Consider the following 19,605-nt stretch of genomic DNA (forward strand, 5'->3'; position numbering starts at 1 on the left):
TGCCTTCCTGGGTCTGTGCTGCTGAAGAAAACTCTAATTCCCAGTTGCCATGACAACAAAAGGCAGTGGCTCACAGCAGGAGTCGGGGAGCGGAGGAAGTAGCTGGCAGGGCCCACTTTAGGACTGAATGGCAGTGCCCAGGGAGCAGGGGAGCCACAGCTTCACCTCCCTCCCAAAGAAAGGATTCTTCCCAGAGAGACCACTATCGATTCTAATAATATCCTCTCCCATTCCCCTCCCAAGCCTGAGCTGGTCACCTGAGCTCAGATAACAGACATTACAAAGATGGCAGGACGGCTCCCCTTCCTCCCGGACCTGCCCATGAAGCTGTGGAAGAGCGCAGCTTCCGGGGAGAGGAAGGACACCTCCTGTCAGGCTGGCATCAGGCTGGGGGCAATGCTCAGGATCCGCTGTGCCAGCCAGTGCCCAGCCCCCTGTCCCTATTCCTAGAGAGCAGCAAGAAGGGATCTCTTCCTTCCCCATCCCAGGTCCTAACCACCTGGAACCTGGAACCTCCTCGCGGCTGGCGCTGCTCTCCCTGACAGAGGTCCTAACGGAGGACTCAGCCGTCCGCCGCCGGTGGAGGGTGGAGGGTGGGAAGAGGCAGGGGAGATTCTGGCCCCAGAAGTCTTGCCCAGCCTGCCTGGGTTTTCTCCCCGAGGAGTCGGTTCCCACGGCAGCGGCTCGCTTTGCCCCACCCCCACCCCAGTCCCGGGGAGGGCGGGGTCCGGCTGTGCCCACAGGAGAACAGCGGTGCCAGGCAAGCCGGCCTGGCTCCGGGCCAAGGACCGGAGCCCGGGCATCTGGGAACTCGCACCGCGGCTCCCCAAGGCCAGGACCCGGTGCCCTCTCACCCCTCCCTCCAGGCTACCCGCTTGACCCGCAGTCGGCTGGCGATGCGGGCCAGCGGTGAGAGGGAGAGGTCTTCTCCAACCTCACACCCACCCCTCCATCAACACGCGCACAAAGAGACGTGGGAGAGGAGGGTCTGACAAAGGCGCTTTGAAGACCGACAGGTCGCGGGGCGTAGACAGCCTGAGGGTTGGGGTGCTAGAGGCCGGGCGGGCTGCGCGCAGCCACAGCCAGAGCGCCCCCGCCCCACGGGCCCAGCCCTAACCCGCAGGGCGCTAGGACCTGGGGGTAGGGGGGCGTGTTTCGAGCCATCAAAGAAGGCTCTTTGCTCGCGCGCCCGCGGGAGACCTAGGGATGAGGTCATTGAATGGCTGTCCCCAGCCCCGGTCCTCATTCGCCCCCCCCCCCCCCCCGCCTTAGTTGACCTAACTTTCTGACCCTGGCTCCTGGTTCCTAACACCGATCCCCTCCCAAATCTCCAAGCTCTAACCCTGGCCCCTGACCCCGACCCCCCACCCCCCCACCCCCCCACCCCCGCTAAAATCTGGGAGGAGGAAGAAGGAACGCGCCCCTTCCCTGGACCCTACTCCCAGAGAAGACTGAGGTGTTAGCCTCCCAAGGGGGACCGGGGAGCCACGGAAACCCACGCAACCTCTGTCTCGCGCCCCCACCCCCGGAAGCGCTAGCAGCGCAGTTCTTACGTAATGCCAGGCTCCGAGGTCCCCCGAATCCGCGCAGCCCCCGGTCCCCGCACAGCTCACCACCTCTGTGCCCGAGGTCACTTTGGAGCCTTTACCGCAGGGGCCGGGACCAGTGACAATGGGCAGTGGGGTTTGGTCTCTCTCTAGGGGCACCCGAGAAGGAAGGGGGGACAGGGGGTGGAGAGGGAGGAGGCGAGCCTGGGGGACGGGGCCCGGGGAGACTGGACCCAGAGAATAGGACCCCAAGTGCCGTGCCTGGATGCAGAGGACACAGAGGTGGGTGCTGGCCCGGGGGTCGCCTACCTGCGCGCGGGGGAGCCCCTGGCTCGGGCGGCTCCAGCGCAGCCCGGCACTACGCGTTTATTGCTGTCAGTCGCTACCCCGGCTCTTAAAGCGGCAAGGCCTCCTCTGCGTGAGGGGGCGGAGACCGGGAGGGGCAAGGAGGGGGCGCGGGACAACCCGGGGAAAGGAGTCTTTCCGAGCAGCTAGTGGGTAGGCCGGGAGGTGGCGGTAGGAGAGACATCGCACAGCCCACGACCCCCTGCATCCTGCCCACTCAGGGAAGCACGAGCTGGGATCTGTACCACTGGTGTCCCCCGTCGCCCAGAGATCCCTTAAAGGGGCGACGATGAGGGAACGATCACTCCGCCCCTTTCCCTCCGTTTAGATCCGTGTTCCAGTTCCGAGCGCGCCTCACTTTTCCTCGTTATCCTCCATTCCAGTTGGGAAAGGGAACAGGGGGAGTTTAGGGAGGCCTCCAAAGAGCAAGAGATCCACCCCCCCCCACCGCCAGGGCCTCGGGCTCAGGGGCAATTTTTAAAGACTCGAATGATGGATACCTGGACCCCGGACTCTCTGGAACAATTTGCAAAAAAGAAGGGCGGGGGGCGTCCTCGCGAAGGGATTCGAGACCCTATTTTAAGCCTGGACCAGAGAGCTGGTCCGTACCCCTGTCTACGGAATACAGAAATAAGCAACTCGCTACCCTTCGACAGAGACCCATCTCAAGAAGTCAATAAAGGGTTAAACCTGGTTGCCCGCCTTCGCCAGCCTCTGGCTCCGCCCCAGACCTTCGAGTGAAAGACACTGTGAGGCCTGCGCATGCTAGAAGCTCCCATTGACCACCCTTCGCTCAGTGCATCCAGCCTCTGGGACCAGCCACTTCCCGCGCTGCTAAGGAATTTATCCTGAAAACTTGCTTAGAAATGGGTTTGACTTGGGAATTCATCCCAGAAGGAGAAGACTGGGGTCCCTGGGTCCCTGGAATCTCTGCTTGCCCTGAGCTCCAGAGGGCACACGTGCATAGGTGTACAGGCAAAAGCCGCAGAACCCGGCCACACTGTACTGCAAGCCCTCTGCCTTTACTGAGGGAGGAGAAAGAGTGAGTGGCTGCAGGCTTCTGTCCCAAACCAGAGAGGCTTCCTGAGACACTGCTCCCAACTCTCTCCCCTGCCTTCAAGCCAGAAGATCCTCCTGATTCAACTCAAGAAGAAGTTCCCTTCCGGTTACGAAGGCTACCCTCCACTCTCACCTGACAATCTCTGGGCAAGAAATCGCTCTGCCGTTTGCATTTGGTTGGGAAGCGGAAGGATCCTGAATCCCTCCAAAACATTCATTACTTCTCAATCAAGTAACTATTACTACGCAGCAACCCACAGCTTCAATTCCATTCAGGGTCCCTAAGTCCAAGCCGAGATCCCAGATTCTGGCCCACTAGGGAGGTGGAGCCCAACGCATTATTCTTACTAGCCACTTCCCCCACTAGCCAGGCAACAGTATCTCTCTGTTGCGGACTTTATAAAAGGCTGGCCCCTCCCATCTGTTCAGGACCTTATAAGTTGTTTGATTCTCCCAACAGCCTGGGAGGAGGAAGAAGGAACGTGCCTTCTTGGGGTGAAGGGAGGGTGGCATTTCTGGATGCAGAGTAAGATGCTCCTATTCTGTTCCAGACAAAGTGCCAGCTTCAGTGATACTGAGTCAGATAGCAGCTTCAGTTTCAGTGACTCCTAATTTCTTGGAGCTCACAGTCCGGGGGAGGGTGTCAGACAGCAAACACTTTCTGGTGGTGTAATTGAATGATATAACAAAGGTGCAGTAAGTGTTCTAAGCTGGGCCCAAAGGAATGAGGGTGCTACTGGTGGGGAAGAGAGTATCTGGGAAGTGAAGCCGGTTTGAGGGGTCCACAATGCATGGCAGTTAGGGGCTGCCATTCCTGTGGGGGTGGGGTGGGGTGGGGATAAGGAAGTGGAGGGATGAGTCCTCCCCCTCTGGGGTCTGTAATTAGCTCTGTCTTCCTCCCTGCCTCGTCCCAGAGGTTACAAGGATGAAGGCAGTGTCTCTGCTTCTCCAGAGCTTTGGGAGTCAGGGCACAGAGAGAAATAAAACTCAGGGTGGGTATTCTGAATGTCAGTAGATCCGGAGCTGTATTAATGTTGCACTTTTGGTAACAGCCAGCAGGGGCCGCCAACAGCTATCCTGCGTCTCTCTTTTCTACACCCACCCCCTCCGACTCCTCTCCCCTACCCCTGCAGTCTTATTCTGGTAACCTTTTCTATTGGCTGCACTTCTCAGTAAAAAATTTAAAAAATTTTTTTGAAGTTTGGAACCCTTGATGCCTATATATTTTTATGTTTATATCCTATATAATAAAAGGCTTACATGCAAATCAACCAAACGGTGGAATGACCGGTTGCTATGACACGCACTGACCACTAGGGAGAAGACGCTAAATGCAGGAGCTCCCCTCTGGTGATCAGTGCGCTCCCAGGGGGAGCGCTGCTCAGCTAGAAGCCCGGCTCAGCTGGCAAGCTCAGCAGAGGTGGTGGGAGCCTCTCCCGCCTACACAGCAGCACTAAGGATGTCTGACTGCCAGCTTAGGCCCTCTCCCCACTGGAAACGGGCCTAAGCCATCAGTTGGACATCCCCTGAGGGCTCCCGGACTGCGAGAGGGCGGAGGTCGGGCTGAGGGACACCACCCCCCCCCCCCGCACTAATTTCGTGCACTGGGCCTCTAGTATTATTATATCTGTGCTGTTGAACTAATGTGTGTATTTTAAAAATTCACACACCAAAAAAGAATTTTAAATTGATTATTTAAAACTATAAATAGAAGTTCCAATATTTTCTTTTTTTTAAAAATATATTTTATTGATTTTTTACAGAGAGGAAGAGAGAGGGATAGTGAGTTAGAAACATTGATGAGAGAGAAACATCGATCAGCTGCCTCCTGCACATCTCCTACTAGGGATGTGCCCGCAACCAAGGTACATGCCCTTGACTGGAATCGAACCTGGGACCCTTCAGTCCACAGGCCGACGCTCTATCCACTGAGCCAAACCGGTTTTGGCAATATTTTCTTACTACACTCCAAAGGATTATCTAGGTGCATCCCACTTTGGAAACCACTTTTCTAAAGGAAAAGATGCACCTCCCCCGCTTAATCCCAGCCTCAACAGGGAGCTCTGCCTACCCCCCAGGACCAAATCAAACCCTCTCTGGAGAATCAATTATCCTGGCCATGATTGCTCCCCTCACAACCTCCTGACAGCCTGAAACCCCTCCACCCGCTCCACCACCACCATCATCACCACCACCATCACCACCACCACCACCCATCACCACCACCACCATCATCACCACCAGCCAGTCACACACCAGCCTGCCTTGTACCACATCAGATTGCTGATCTGGAGGATAAAGACTGAAAAACTGTCCCAAAAGCAGCCTCCTTGCCCTCTTCCGCCATCCCAAGAGCAGCTGGCAGGGATGCCCTAATACAAGAGCCTCTGGCTCTCAGACACCACCTTCCTCCTCCAGTGCAGAAAACTTTGCTCATTTGTCCTTGGTTTTCTCCTCCGTAAGATGGGAGGTTGGGGCATAGAAACTCAGTTACTAAATTCCCTTCCAGCTCCATCAAGGTAACAACTTCCCACTCTGCTGATATAGGAGATAAAATCTCTTCTTCCCAACAGGAATTTACAAGAGGTGGCCTCTTGGTAGGTATTTCCTAAAATATTGATTATTCCACCCAATAAATACCCATTCCCACTACTGTGGAGTTGAGGACAGTGGCTGTATCTCACCACCACTGTAACTCCAGCACCTGGCGCAGCGCCTGCCATCCAGTGGGTGCTCAGTTAATGCGTGGTGCAGACTCTGGGGGCGGGGCCACATGACAGTAGCTTGGGAAGCTTCCAGTGATGCCAATGTACAGCCAGGGCTGGAAAAAGGTGTGTGTAAGGGATCATCAGCAGAGATGTGGCCCATGGCCCTCGGGTATTAGACTGGGGCAGGTGTGTTGCACAGGTGAGGACTGCTGAGAGGACCCCTGAGGTAGTTGTCTGTGAATGTGGAAGGCACTCGGGCAGCAGGTAGAGCTGAGGGAACCCAGAGCAGAGGGAGATGAATGTGCCCCTCAGAACAAGGGAAAAGAATAGGCCTCCAGGAATGGTGGCCCAGCCTGACCAGTGTGGCTCAGTGGTTGAGTGTTGACCTGTGAACTAGGAGGTCATGGTTCAATTCCCAGTCAGGGTTGTGGGCTTGATCCCCAGTAGGGGGTGTGCGTGTGCAAGAGGTAGCCAGTTAATGATTCTCTCTCAACATTGATGTTTCTATCTCTCTCTCCCTCTCCCTCTCCCTTCCTCTCTGAAATCAATAAAAACATATTTTTTAAAAATAAGAATGCAAAAAAATCATCTTCAATTGAGGATGGGGAAAGAAATGATGGTCTGGGAATTATTGGCATTTTGTTTTTCAGAGAAAGCGAGGGTCAGCTAACTGGTTCTCGCTCTGGTCCTGCTGAGAGAGGCCTCGCTCAGTAAGAGTGCAGGGAGCAGATGGAGTAGCCCCTGTGGGAAACAGTCTGGCAGGTCCTCAAAGGTTAAACAGAGAGTTTTCATATGACCCGAGAAATCCCACTCCTAGAGAAACGAAAGCATGTCCACACAAAGACTTGTACACAAATGATCACAGCAGTATTCATCATAATAGCCAAAAAGTGGAAATAATCCAAATGTCTACAACTAAAGAATGAATGAATAAAAATGTGGTATATACACTGAGTGGTCAGATTATTATGACCACCCCATCAGTACTTCGTTGGGCCACCTTTTGCCTTCAATACTGCGGCGATTCTTCTTGGCATTGACTCCACGAGATGTTGAAATGTGATGTGAGGAATCTGACACCATGCCTGATGAATAGCACTGTCCGGTTCTGTGAGATTTGATGGTTGTGGAACCAGCTGCCTGATGGCTCTTTTAACTTCGTCCCACAAATGCTCAACTGGATTGAGATCTGGTGATTGTGGGGGCCACCTAAGCAAGGTAAAGTCTCCCTCATGTTCTTGAAACCACTCCTGCACAATACGAGCACCGTGGCATGGCGCATTGTCTTGTTGGAAGAAGCCATCTCCACTGGGATACGCCATCAATGTGATAGGATGAACTTGATCAGCAATGATACTTAGGGATGTTGTGCTATTCAGACGTTGTTCCACACGAATTAAAGGGCCCAAATCATGCCAGGAAAACATGCCCCAAACCATAACACTGCCCCCACCAGCTTGAAGGGTTGTACTCATGCATGTGGAGTGCATGCTTTCATGTTTTTTCCGCAAAATTCTCACTCTGCCATCTGCATGATGCAACTGGAAACGTGATTCATCGGACCACATGACTTTTTTCCAATGCTCGACTGTCCAATCCTTGTGTTCCTGTGTGAATTGGAGACGTTTTACCTTGGTAACTGCAGACAGCAAAGGTGTTCGAACAGGCCTTCGGCTTCCATATCCCATACAATGCAGTGTACGGCTAATTTGCTTACAAATGGCAGGTGGTCATAATAATCTGGCCACTCAGTGTATATCCATACACTGGAATATTATTCAGCTATAAAGGAATGTGTGGAGTAAAGAAATTAACCTTGTCCCGAGAGATGTCCCTTATCTTCTGAGAATCCCTAAGCCTGTGGAATGTCAAAGCTCACAGGAGTGTTTTTGTTTGCTAGGGGACCTTGGGTCACCCCAGGTAGTCTAACAATGTGATTTGGAGTGGGGGGGTCACATGGTATCATCTCAACCTCTGGAGGGGCTGGATGGAGACAGATCAGCCATACGGGCAGTCAACCATGTCTACGTGAGGAGCCCCAGTGAACACTCTGAACACCAGTGTTCAGGTGGGCTTCCCTGGGCAGCAATACTCATGCATATTGTTACATATCGTTGCTGGGAAAGCAATGCTATCCATAATCCATGGCAGAGGGCAACTGGAAGCTTCGTGCTGGAAACTTTCCAAGATTCTGCCACATGTGCCTGTTCCTCTGGCTGACTTTAAGCTGTATCGTTTAGCTGTAATAAACAATAATCATAAGCATAACAGCTTGCAGTGTGTTCTGTGAGTCCTTCTAGCAAATTATCAGCTCTAATGGTAGTCTTAGGAACCCCCGAACTTGCAATTGATGTCAAAACTGAGGGTGGTCTTAACACCGTCTTCGGGGTCATCCATGGTGGACGTTTTCAGAGCAGCCTAACTACAGCCCGTGTGTCCTGCACTGTCTCCTGAGGACGCCGGAGCCCGCTGTGTAGCTTCCTCCCTGTGTCTCACAGCCATGTCCACCAATGACAATGCTAACTCACCAGCTGCCCGCCTTAACAGATTCAAGAACAAGGAGAACGAGTACAGAAATGAGGTATCACCACGTAGAGGTTAATGTGGAGCTGAGGAAAGCTAAGAAGGATGACCAGAAGCTGAAAGGGAGAAATGGGAGCTCATTTCCTGATGATGCTACTTCTCCACTGCAGACAAGCCACGGCACTCGGGGCACTGGAAATTGGTCTGTCGAGGACACTTTCAAAGGCATAAGTAGCAACAATTTGGAAAGCCAGCTGCAAACTACTCAAACCACTAGGAAACTGCTTTCTATGGGAAAACAGCCACTCACAGACAGCAAAGCGTGAACTAGCTTGATTACAAAAGTCGTGTCCTTCATGGACAGAATTGGTTGCAGTCCCACTCAGTTTGAATCTGCTTGGGCCCTCACTAACATTGCTTCTGGGACATCAGAACAGACCAAAGCTGTAGATGGAGGTGCTCTCCCAGCATGCCTTTCTCTGTTGGCATGTCCCCACGCTCACATCCGTGAGCCAGCCACAAGGGTATGGGCTCTAAGAAACATTGCAGGTTCCATTTCCCGAGACTTGGTTATCAAGTACGGTGCAGTTGACAAGAGACCCAGGAGCCCAGGGCCAGGCAGGAAGGGGGCCAGGGAGGCTTCACAGAAGGGGAATTGCCAGAACTGTGGGATTTTGCCGGGCAGAGGAGTAGAAGCAGCCCATCCGACATAGAAGCGGCAGCACGAGCACAGGCCGGGGGCGGTGAAAGTGCAGGACTACTCAGGAGACCACTGAGTGACACAGGTGGAGGCTGGACAGGTACAATGAGGGAGGAACAACAGCAGGAAGTGTAGCTAAAGAGAATGGGTGGAAACAAACATGGAGAACAGGGGCGTGACAAACAAATGGTGTCTGTCCTCACGAAGGAACACTACAACTCAGCAATGAAAGGGCACAATGGCCCACACGTCTAAGAACACAGAGAAACGGCAAAAGCATTGTGCTGAGTGAAAGAAGTCAGGCAGAAAAAGAACAGACCGTTTGATGCTATTTATAAGAAGTTCTAAACCCGGCCAAAGGAATCCATAGAGATCAGATCAGCGGTCGCCTGGGGCCAGGTGAACTGGAAAGGGGCAGGAGGGAACTTGCTGGGGCGATCTGTTCCGTACCTTGACTGCGTGGTGGGTACTAATTTGTCAAAGTTACCCAACTGTATACTTAAAATGGGCAGCTTTTATTGTGTGTAAATTGTACTTCTATGAAGTTGACTTAAGAGGTTTCTGGGGTGTTTTTTCGTGGCTGAGGACAAATTGTTAAGGACTTTAAATGTCAAGCTACGAAGTTGGGGTTCTCACGGCCAAAGCGGCAAGAGGAGCACATCATCTGAACTCTTTCCGGGACGCAGGCATCAGCATTGGACTCATGCCTAACTGGAATAAAAGTATAGCCTGTTTGTTGGGATTTGGGGTGCACTGGCCCCTAGATCTCTCCTTCCACCTTATACTGTGGAATTTTATCATAAAAATCTCATTTCTTTCTCTGGAGATTCTTGGCTCCATGGAAATGCAGTAATGGTCTCACTTCAGTGGCACTGACATTGAGTTTCGCACTCCTTTCCCTAAAGGTGGGGGGAAAGAGTGCACCCGGTAGTGGAGGGGCTCACACATGTTAACCACCTAGTAGGTGCCAGGAGCTGCCCAAGGGCTTCAGCTACAGCATCCGACTCCGTCCTCACAACCGCTCGTGCTATAGGCGCAATCGGCTCCATTTCACAGCTGAGGACACAGGCTCAGGGATACAATGTCCCTTACTCAAGGTCACACAGTCAGAAAATGGTGAAGTCAGGATTCCTTCCCAGAAGACCCTACTTTTCCTACTGAGCCCCTTCTGAGGGTGGGATGGGCAAGAAAAAGTATCAGCCCCCATTTCATAACCTTGCCCCAGAAAAGCAGCAGGACCCACCACCTTTTGAAGCTCTGCAGCTCAACCATCAGGGGCTCTACCATGCGAGGCAGGCCAAGAAAATCTTCACCCCCTCCCCATACTAGCGGGCCTAGAGGCGAGGAATAAGGGTGCTGAGGCCTCACCACAGCTCAACGGGGAAAGAAGGCACCCTGGATCCAGCTGGATGGGAAGGTCTGGTCTCTCAGCAGAGCCCCCCTCCCAATGCTGAGAGAAGGCCCCTGGGAAAAGCATAGCCCCCTCTTAACCCCAGTGTCGGTTCCTCCTTAGTATCTGCAGACTTGAAGCAAAAAGTTACCCTACTCCCCAGTGCCTCCACCTCTGCCACCCACGCCTCTGGACCCCTGGCAGGGACTGTGCCCAGGTCAGGACAGCTAGCAGTCCATGTGCTTCCACCCCCACCCTCTCCCTGTTCCCAACTCCCAGGTTATAACATAAGGGCAGGAGAAGGAGGTCAAAGCTGGGGGTGGGACCTTAAAGGGAAAGGGACATAGAACTGAAGGAATATAAAGGGCCTCGGAGGTCCTGGCCAGAGACCCTTTGCTGTGCTGCTCGGCACCTGCTCAGCACCATGGTAATGTCTGGTGGGCCCTGTCCGCTGTCTTCTCCGCGATCGTGGGGATGGATGCTGGCACCAGATGCCCCTCCCCAGGGCATTAAAGGCATGAAGGATTGAGGCCAGGGCAGCCCCCTCTGCCAGTCCCACGGCCAGGACAGCTGCCGGGTTTTCTGTCCCTGCTTTGGGTGGTGGGGTGAGGGGGTTTTCTGGTCAAGAGAGAATTGTCTCAGGGGCTCAGGGAAGGGGAGGGAAGGTCGTATCATGTTTATGGGCATCATAATATGTGAGCTGCTGTGTGTGCCGGCACAAAACTCTCTGTGCTTGGCTGGGGGTGCGCACGTAGGTGTATGTAACTGTGTTAGTAATTATTCATTTAACATGTGTTATTTAGCACTACTAAGTGTCAGGCACTGTTCTAGGTTCTTGTGATACATCAGTGAATAAAAGGGGCAAAGAGCCCAGCTATAATGGTGCTTACATGGATGGGGTTGGGGGGCACTTTGGCGGGACAAAGACAATTTAAAGCACAGAATATAGTAAGTTAGAAGGTGCAACGGAGCGGGGTAGGGGCGGGGGGAGTAGAGCAAGATGAATGGATAGGTTGCAATTTTTTAAATAGGGGTTCAGGCCCACCCGTCTGATGTGGCTCAGTGGTTGAGCATCCACCCAGGAACCAAGAGGTCGCTGATTCCCAGTCAGGGCACAAGCCTGGGTTGCAGGCTCCATCCCCATGGATGATGTTCCTCTCTCATCAATGTTTCTCTTTTTTTTTTTTTTTTCATTCCAAATTATTCTTTTTTTTTATTTTATTTTTTAAAGGATTTATTTATTTATTTTTTCCAATGTTTCTCTATATATCCCTCTCCCTTCCTCTCTCTCTTTCTAAATCAATAAAAACTTAAAAAAAAAAAATAAGGGTGTCAGAGTAGGGCTCACCGGAAGCTGAATTTTGAGCTGATGCCTGAAGGAGGCAAGGAAGTTGGTCATGAGGATATCTGGAGAGTTTTCCAGGAAGAGAACGGCCGGTCTGGCATTTTAAAGGAACAGCCAGGAGGCAGGAGAGGCTGAAGTAGGGTGAGCAAGGACTTATGAGAGAGGTCAGTGAGGTTAGGGCGCTGACCAACGGCTCTGTGCCATCCTCGTGTGAGTGTGTGTGTGAGTGAGTGTGTGTGGGTGTGAGTGTGTGTGTGATTGAGTGTGTGTGTGTGTGTGTGAGTGAGTGTGTGTGTGAGTGAGTGTGTGAGTGTGTGAGTGTGTGTAGTGAGTGTGTGAGTGTGAGTGAGTGTGTGTGTGTGTGTGTGAGTGAGTGTGTGTGTGAGTGAGTGTGTGTGTTTGAGTGTGTGTGTGTGTGTGTCCATCTGTGTGTGTGTGTGTGTGAGTGAGTGTGTGTGTGAGTGAGTGTGTGTGTGTGTGTGTGTGTGAGTGAGTGTGTGTGTGTGTGTGTGAGTGAGTGTGTGTGTGTGTGTGTGTGTGTGTGTGTGTGTGTGTGTGTGTGTGTGTCCATCTCAGGGCGTGCCTCACAGTCCATCCTCCTGGTCCCGGTTTCCCTGGTACTCTGTGGGCGTCACTGTGTAAGTCTAGGGGTCACCATTGGGCCGGGGCATCTGGATGTCCCCAACGACGCTCGTGAACGTGTGTACCCCCCCCCCCCGCCGCCCTCCCCCGCCCCCAAGGCAGACCCGTCCCTGGATCTCAGCGCCCAGCTCACCTACCCCGTAAGGGTCGGAGCGGTGGGCCTCACGTGACCGCCGCGGCTCTGTCTGCCCCGCCCCCTCCAGACGCCGGCTCTGCGCTGCGCGTGCGCACTGGCCCTGCTGTACCTGGCGGGGCTGCAGCTGCCGGAGCGGGCGCTGGGGGAGGAGCTGCAGCCGCAGCGGCCCCGCGGGCCCCGGGCGGCCTATTGGCTGAGCACCTTCGGCCAAGTCGGCAAGTACTTAGAGAAGCTCTTCAGCAGCAGGTGAGCGGGCAGAGAGCGGGAGGGAGGGAGGGAGAGCGGAGGAAACGGACGCCACCTGCCCGCACCCCTCCCACCCTGCGCATCGCAGCCCCAGACTTCTGCAAAGACGTGTTTTCCAGCGTGAAATCTAAGGACGCCAAGAAATCTAAAGACGTTAAAAACCCCAAGAAAACCGACAACAGCACAAAAGCCCCACCACTGAATGCCAGGAGACCCCCACCAGCCAACGCCACAAACCTCCCTCCACCGAACCCCGCGAAACCGCTGAATCCCACTAACCCCCCACCGCGGAACGCCACGCAACCCTGCCCTCCGACCTCCTCCTACGGTCCCAGGTAGGAGAGCCTGGGCACAGCTGGCACCAGGCAGGAGCCTCGGAACTGGGGGCAGATTGGGCGGGACCGGGAGGAAGACCTGGGCCACAGGGACTTCCGTCCCCAGGCTGGGCTTTCACCTCCAGATGCCCGACTCAAGTCTCCGCGCCCACCGGTCTCCTTTATATTTTTTATGAGAGGGGCCCTAACTCCTCCCATCCCCCCCCACCCCCCCAATGAGAACAATAAAGAGAAATAGAATGTCTGTTGCTTCCGCGACTACTGTGGGCCCTGGACAGGAAGAAATCTACTGTCCTTCAAGGGAGAGGGGACCCTGGGGCTCCTGCTGAGAAAAAGACCTCAGCTTTAGGGGCTTCCCTGCGGCTCCCTGCAGCCCATCCACCTCTCACACATACCCCACTGCCAGGGGAGGCAGAACAGAGTGAGAGAAGCCCATTCCAGCAACCTCCAAGGAGGGGCTTCAGCCAAACCCCCACCCCAAGTTTCTACACAGAGCAGGGCGGCCCTGTCTCCATGACCGCCCAGGACATCGGGGTTGGTACAGGGACAAGCGGCAGCCCCTTAGTGTGTAGAGCATCAGGTCCTGCCTTGGCCTCCGGGACCCTCTCCACCCCACTGGCAGCAAGCAGAGCAGCGGAAGGGGTGGGAGCCCAGCCAGGTCTCTTCCCGGGAAGCTGGTGAGAGGGTGGCACTCTCCTCCGGAAGCTGGTGGCCATCAGAGAGGCCTGGGCAGGGGCAGATCCAACTCACAGGTGTGTCCTGGGCAGGGTCCTAATTCTTGATACTGGGAAGTGTCTACACCTCTCCCTACTCAGAACCCATCCTCGTAGCTGCCAGAGAAAATTCCGGGGCAGGACTTCAGGCTCCATCATCCAGACCCAAATTCTGATCTGCCGAAACCAGCCCCCCTCCCAGACACGCCCTTGGACTTAACAATCAGCCTGAGCCATGCCTTTGCCTGGCAGCTGCCTCCTCTCCAGCCCTTGGCCTTTTAGGGCCTGGTTCCACTTTCGGGTCATTTGCCTGCCCCAGACACAGCCAGACGGGAGGGGAAACATGATGTGGTGTCATGGCTGTGGGGTCAGTGTGAGGTGCTGAGCCCAGGAAGGTGGGTCCCCTCATCCACCAAACCCACAGGCCCCCATCTCTGCAGGCTGAGCATGTGGGGGGGAGGGGCAGGAGAAGCCATTCCAGCAACCAGGAAAGTTCTAATTCTCTCACTTCTCCCTCTCACCTCTACCCCCGTGACTCTCCCTTACCCACAGGTGCTCCTAGCCCAGGAAAGGGGGAGAGACAAGCCCTTCCCTCTCAGACACACACACACACACACACACACACACACACACACACACCAGGTGCAGGATCCCTTCTGAGCCCTCCCAGAGCTGCAATGTGGAATCCACAGATTAGCCCACTCCCTGGAACCTGAATTCCCCACGGCCTCCCCTCCCCTCCCCTCCCCTCCTGAATGGCTCCTACGCCCAGGAGTTCACAACTTCTCAGGACAAGTTCTTTCCAAATTTCTGGTTCTTCAAGGATATTCCCTAGAGTCCCCCAAAGCCTGCCTTCCAGAGCCCCTCCCATGGGCCTCTCCCAACTCCTTCCACGTTTGAAGAGCATGTTATCTCGCTGCAGTCTTTCCACATATTCGTTGGCCGATGGCTACATTGCAAGTCTGCCCCTTGCAAGCCCCCATTTACTGAGCATTTACCTGGGTCAAGGGCCATGCTAAATGTTTCACATGCATTATTCCATGTCATGCTCACTACAACCCTGTCGTTCTGTCCATTTTACAGATGCAGAATCTGAGGCTCAGAGAGGTTATATCCCTGCCCAAAAGCACACACACAGACAGGAAGTGGCAGATTCCTATTTGTACACAGGCTCATCTGACTCTTGCCACAACCTTTGCAGCGGGGTTCAGGATCTGAAGGAGGGGCCGATGCACAAATGAAAATGCTATACAAGAAATACGAATTTAGAAGGCATGGGGGGCCAGGTGGAGACCTCTTTCTTGAAGAGACACCCCAAGACTGGGTCCCGTCTGCTTTTTATTCCTTTTTAGATACACATCTTGCCCTCTAGCAATGCATGCAGGCATATCAAAGGTAAAGTTTGGTACACAGTAAAAAAGATTATCAGGTTAGAGAATTGCCTTGAGCCACCACTATCTCATCACTTGATGCTTAGCATCAGCCCTGCTAACGCACAAGGTCCATCGGCCTTCCGAGTTCCTTGGTGCACTGACAGTATTGGCAAGTGGTGGCTTCCTGCAGACTCTGCCGCTGATGCTAGATCCCTCTATTAGAATGCCGTCTGCGGCAGGACCTCGGACAAACTGCAGTACTTCTCTCAGCCTTGGTTTCCTCCTCTGTAGGGTGAGGATAACAGTTATCATCCTCACAGGGTTGTTGTGAGGGTTAAATAACCCTGGCACACAGTAGGCTCCTTTTCCCAACAATCTACACATGACACCATCTCCAGACCCCTCCCCTTCACAGTCCCCCTCCTGGGCCAGGCTTCTGCTGAGCCTAGAATCCCCTTACATGCTCCAACTGGACATGCACAGTGACCTGCCCAGAGGAGGGCAGCTCTGGTGCCATCATGCAGCCACTGACTGTCTTTGCTCCAGTCCTTCCTCTGGGCTGGGCTGTCACCCCTGCCCCCATGCCAAGGACACTAAACTATAGGAAAGAGTTGGTGGGGGTACATTTGGGCACAGGGCTGTTATTGGGCCAATGATCAGGAGAGTCTGAAGGTGCTGAAATGGAAGATTCAAGCTCGCGTGCCACGTCACTGGCTGAATGACTTTGGGGGAGCCGCTGCCTCCCTCTGGGCCACAAGTTGCCCCTCTGTGAAGTGGAGCTGAGCTGAATGGCTCTGATGACCCCATAGATGTTCTGGTCATTCCTAACACCCTTCTTTCCCTGCCCCTCCGCCCCTCCCCCTTTCTCTCCTGCCTTTGGCTGCTCCTGATCACACCAGGGGTCCACAGAGACACACAGAGAGAGGCAATGTCTTTGATTTGCTTTATTTAGCCTGTGTGGGAGTGGGGAGCAAGCTTTGGCCAGAGCCAAGGGTGTGGAGGGGAGATCTGGGCCGGCACTGCCCTTGGAGTCAGAGGAGGCAGGAGGTGGCTTACTCGTCCATCTGGCTGAGCTCCCTGTGGGGAGAGGGCAGACATGGCAGTGGGAGTGGGCAGTCCTCATGCCCTCAGGAGACCTCAGGCAAGCCCTGGGCCCCTGTTCTCCCCCCATCCCCCCAACTCACCTCCACCCCCATTTCAGCCCCAGGGAGCTGGCACACAGGGCGGGGAATCAAACCTACCTGGGGGCAACCTTGTTGGGGGCTCCCCACTCCAAGAAGTTCAGCGGCGTTTCTTCCTTGTCTCTTTTCCCATATCTGGGAGGGGAGAGGCAGCTGGGGCAGGCAAGCACTGCGCCCAGGTGCCAGCCCACCTGCCTCCTGCCTGCCCTTGGGTACCATCCTCCAGGGGCACACGGGCCCAGGCCTGGTCAGTAGAGAGGTTCTGCTTTCCCAAGAATGTGGAAGGGGCAGGAGCTGGGACCCCTCCCCCTCCCTCTGGTACACACCTGGGCCTGGTCAGCATGTTGATGTATCTGCGGAGCTCAGCTGCATACTGGGCCAACTGCTCTGGGGTGGCGTTGTCCCCTGGGTACACTGGCTCCAGCGGGGTCCCCGAGGCACCCAGCTGTGACTGCAGCAACAAAGCCACACACGTGGACAGGAACAGCAGGGAGAGGCAGTGGCGTGCAGCAGCCATCTGAGGAGCAAGGAGTGGGAGGGCATTGGAGGCAGAACCCACCCAGCCCCCTCGCCCATCACCTACTTCTCCAAGCCTGGGGACCAGAGGGCGAAGCAAAGAGCCGCCGGGACCTGGCCACCCCACCGCCTAGACACTGCCTCAGAAAGTAGAGACAGCTCCTTCCGTAGCAGCAGCAGCCAGAGCTCAGCCCGGACCTCCGCAAAGGAGAAAAGGTAGCAGAGAAGGGGGACATGGGCAGGAGGCACGAGGCACAGGACGCATGAGGCCCAGGGCCTGATGGCTCTGAGCAGGCAGGTGTGGGGTAGGGGTTGGAGGGAAGGGGTTGGTGAGAAGTGTGCTCCTGCTCACCTACAGGGCAGGACACACAGAATGAATTTATGAGCCAAAGGACAGACATCAATAGCCTGAGGTTCGCTACCCCCCCCCTCCCCCCGGGCCAGGGAGAGACATGCAGATATAGATGGTCACGCCCCGAGGACTTAAACCTAATCGAATCTGGCAAAATAAATGTCACTCAATTATAGAAAGAGCCTATTGTACTCTTAAAATCATTTACTAAAACAAAAAGGGCAAGAGAGGCCAATATAGAATGCTCAAGTGCCTTCCCAAGAGGCCTCAACTCCTTTTTAAAATTGCTGTCAAACATTCAAAGAATTAGTTTGTAAGTTTGTTTGGGATAATTGTACAATATGCTGTTGTAAAATATCAAAAATTATAATGACATTGTAGAATAATATCATGTAAGGATATTCTTTGCTCTAGGCCATGGCAATTCAATCTCAAACTGGCTGTTAATTTCTTTTTGTATAGATAAGGTCCTAGCCATATTTTTGTACCTCTTAGAGGCTAAAACCTTTACAATATTTTTTAAAAATATCTATTAATTCTTATTTAACAAGGCTTTCCATGTAACTTCAAGTATATTAGATCTGTTTTAAAAGATTTCCTTTAAGAAGAGAGAATACATTTCTTGTATTACTCTGGGCCCTTGGAGCTTTCCAAAAATCATCTCTGTTAAGGCCTTGAAATTTTAACATGGAAAAAAAACCATCAAATATATATATATATATATATATATGATTCAAATATTATAATATTTTATAATTATCTTAAGATATAAAACAATATTTTATTTTTTCAAAAATAAGTTCTTATACTTTATAAGACATAATCAATTAATAGCTTCAATTCTGTCCTCTAGGTTTTTTATGAGGCAAATTTAAACTTTATTTTTTATTTGCCAGTGGCTCTGGAAAACTAGGTTTGGTTTGTTTGAATGTAAATTACCACATTCTTTAGCATACTGGGAGAGTGGGCTTCTATATTGGAGCTCTACGTGTCTCTCCCTTCCCCCACATCCTGCTTACTTCGGGGGAAGCATTAGCAACAGATCTGGCTGAATTTCTTTTCATGCTTAAAAGATAGACAGATCTCAAATTTTTTCTTTCTTTTTCGCTTTCTGAAGTAATAACTAGCACCCAATTTGGCCAAGATTTGAATTTCTCTTCGAGTTCTCTTATCATTTTTAAATGTAACCTTAAGTAATCTTTTTGCAAGTAATCTTATTGTGGGAGAGCAGATAGCCTTGCCCTCTCCTGCCACCTTTGAATTTCTCTGCACCAGAGACGGTTTCAGCAGTGGAGTTTCATTTATTACAGATTTTAAATTTCAAATACAAACTAAGATTCTAATTTGAACAAGAAACAACATGATTTTGTGATCACATAGACTTTAACATTTGCCTCTAAAGGGCACTTTCTCTAGACTCTCATTGTCCCCTGCTTTACTCCCGACTATCCAAACATTTCTCCTCACTTCTTATCGAGTGCACTCTTTACCTTGAGGAGTTCCTCACTGTGCTTCCCAAGTCCTCAGGTCCCTGGTTTTGGGTGCCAATTGTCAGGGCCAGCCTGACGGATAAACCAGGCTGAGGTAGGGAGGTGGGAATTGAGAAAATTTAGGCAGAAAAGCGGGGTCCGGAGGACTGCAGGTCATCGACGGACTGCAGCCACTTTATTAACTGCGTAATGCCTTTTATACACAAATACTGAATGGGAGGTCAGTCCAGAGGAATGTACTCTCTGTTCCTCTTAATCTCTAAGATAAAGCAGAAAGCCAAATTCTCACTAAATAGTTACAGACTTCTGATAAGCTGTGAAAGGTCACTCTCATTCTCATTCTGCTGGCAATAGGAAAGTGCCATCAAAACAAGTCAGATCACTGCATGGGTAGGGGACCAAGCCTTGTCGGTCCCTTCGGGTGCAAGGACCATGTCAGCTTACACCCGGTCTCCAACAGTCACGGACACACACACACACACACACACACACACACACACGGGTCCCAATCACTCACAAGGTCAAAGTCACTCACACATTTGTGCTCACAGCCACCACCAACCACTCCCCACGCACATTTGCAATCTTCTAGTCACAGACTGCTCTTCCAGGGTGTGAGATTTGTCCAGATGTAGAGCCAGACCCACACAGCACCTCAGGTCTCCAGAGGCCCCCAGTCCTGCAAACCATCAATTCTCTCCCCCCCCCATCCCAGGCCCTAGACCCAGGGCATCCCCCAGACCTTGGGGAAGGCTGAGCCCACTCACCCTGAGTCCTGAGCAAGCCGGCCAAGCAGGTACCTGCCTCAGGCTGGATGCGGCCCTTGCTCTCCGCCTTGCCCCTTTATAGTCCTCAGCCCCCCAGAGTCCCCGCCTTCTGGCCTTCTGTCAACCTCTCTCACTCCCCAGCCCTCACACCCTCCTCCCACAGGCGGTCTCCCGGGTACCTGCAACGCCAGCCAGCTCACTGGGGCCAGGGAAGGGTGGGACAGGGCAGTGTTGTGA

At 53.1% G+C, this 19,605-nt stretch overlaps 2 protein-coding genes across 2 annotated transcripts; one reads left to right on the top strand and one right to left on the bottom strand.

Annotated features, from left to right (window-relative positions):
• The first annotated feature begins 10,679 nt into the window (after positions 1 to 10,679).
• LOC114234372 (circumsporozoite protein-like) lies at positions 10,680 to 13,203 on the top strand. Its single transcript, XM_028157157.2, has 3 exons — positions 10,680 to 10,699; positions 12,463 to 12,641; positions 12,761 to 13,203. The coding sequence occupies exons 1-3, from the start codon at positions 10,697 to 10,699 to the stop codon at positions 12,978 to 12,980; spliced, it is 402 nt and encodes a 133-aa protein (XP_028012958.2). The 5' UTR covers positions 10,680 to 10,696; the 3' UTR covers positions 12,981 to 13,203.
• A 2,798-nt stretch (positions 13,204 to 16,001) lies between these two features.
• On the bottom strand, positions 16,002 to 19,383 carry PPY (pancreatic polypeptide). Its single transcript, XM_008149542.3, has 4 exons — positions 19,369 to 19,383; positions 16,570 to 16,760; positions 16,304 to 16,378; positions 16,002 to 16,139 (listed from the first exon to the last, which is right to left on the bottom strand). Exons 2-4 carry the CDS (start codon positions 16,758 to 16,760, stop codon positions 16,115 to 16,117), a joined length of 291 nt encoding a protein of 96 aa, XP_008147764.1. The 5' UTR covers positions 19,369 to 19,383; the 3' UTR covers positions 16,002 to 16,114.
• Positions 19,384 to 19,605: the final 222 nt, after the last annotated feature.

This window comes from Eptesicus fuscus, chromosome 20 (assembly GCF_027574615.1).
Source record: "Eptesicus fuscus isolate TK198812 chromosome 20, DD_ASM_mEF_20220401, whole genome shotgun sequence".
Taxonomy (NCBI): Eukaryota; Metazoa; Chordata; class Mammalia; order Chiroptera; family Vespertilionidae; genus Eptesicus; species Eptesicus fuscus.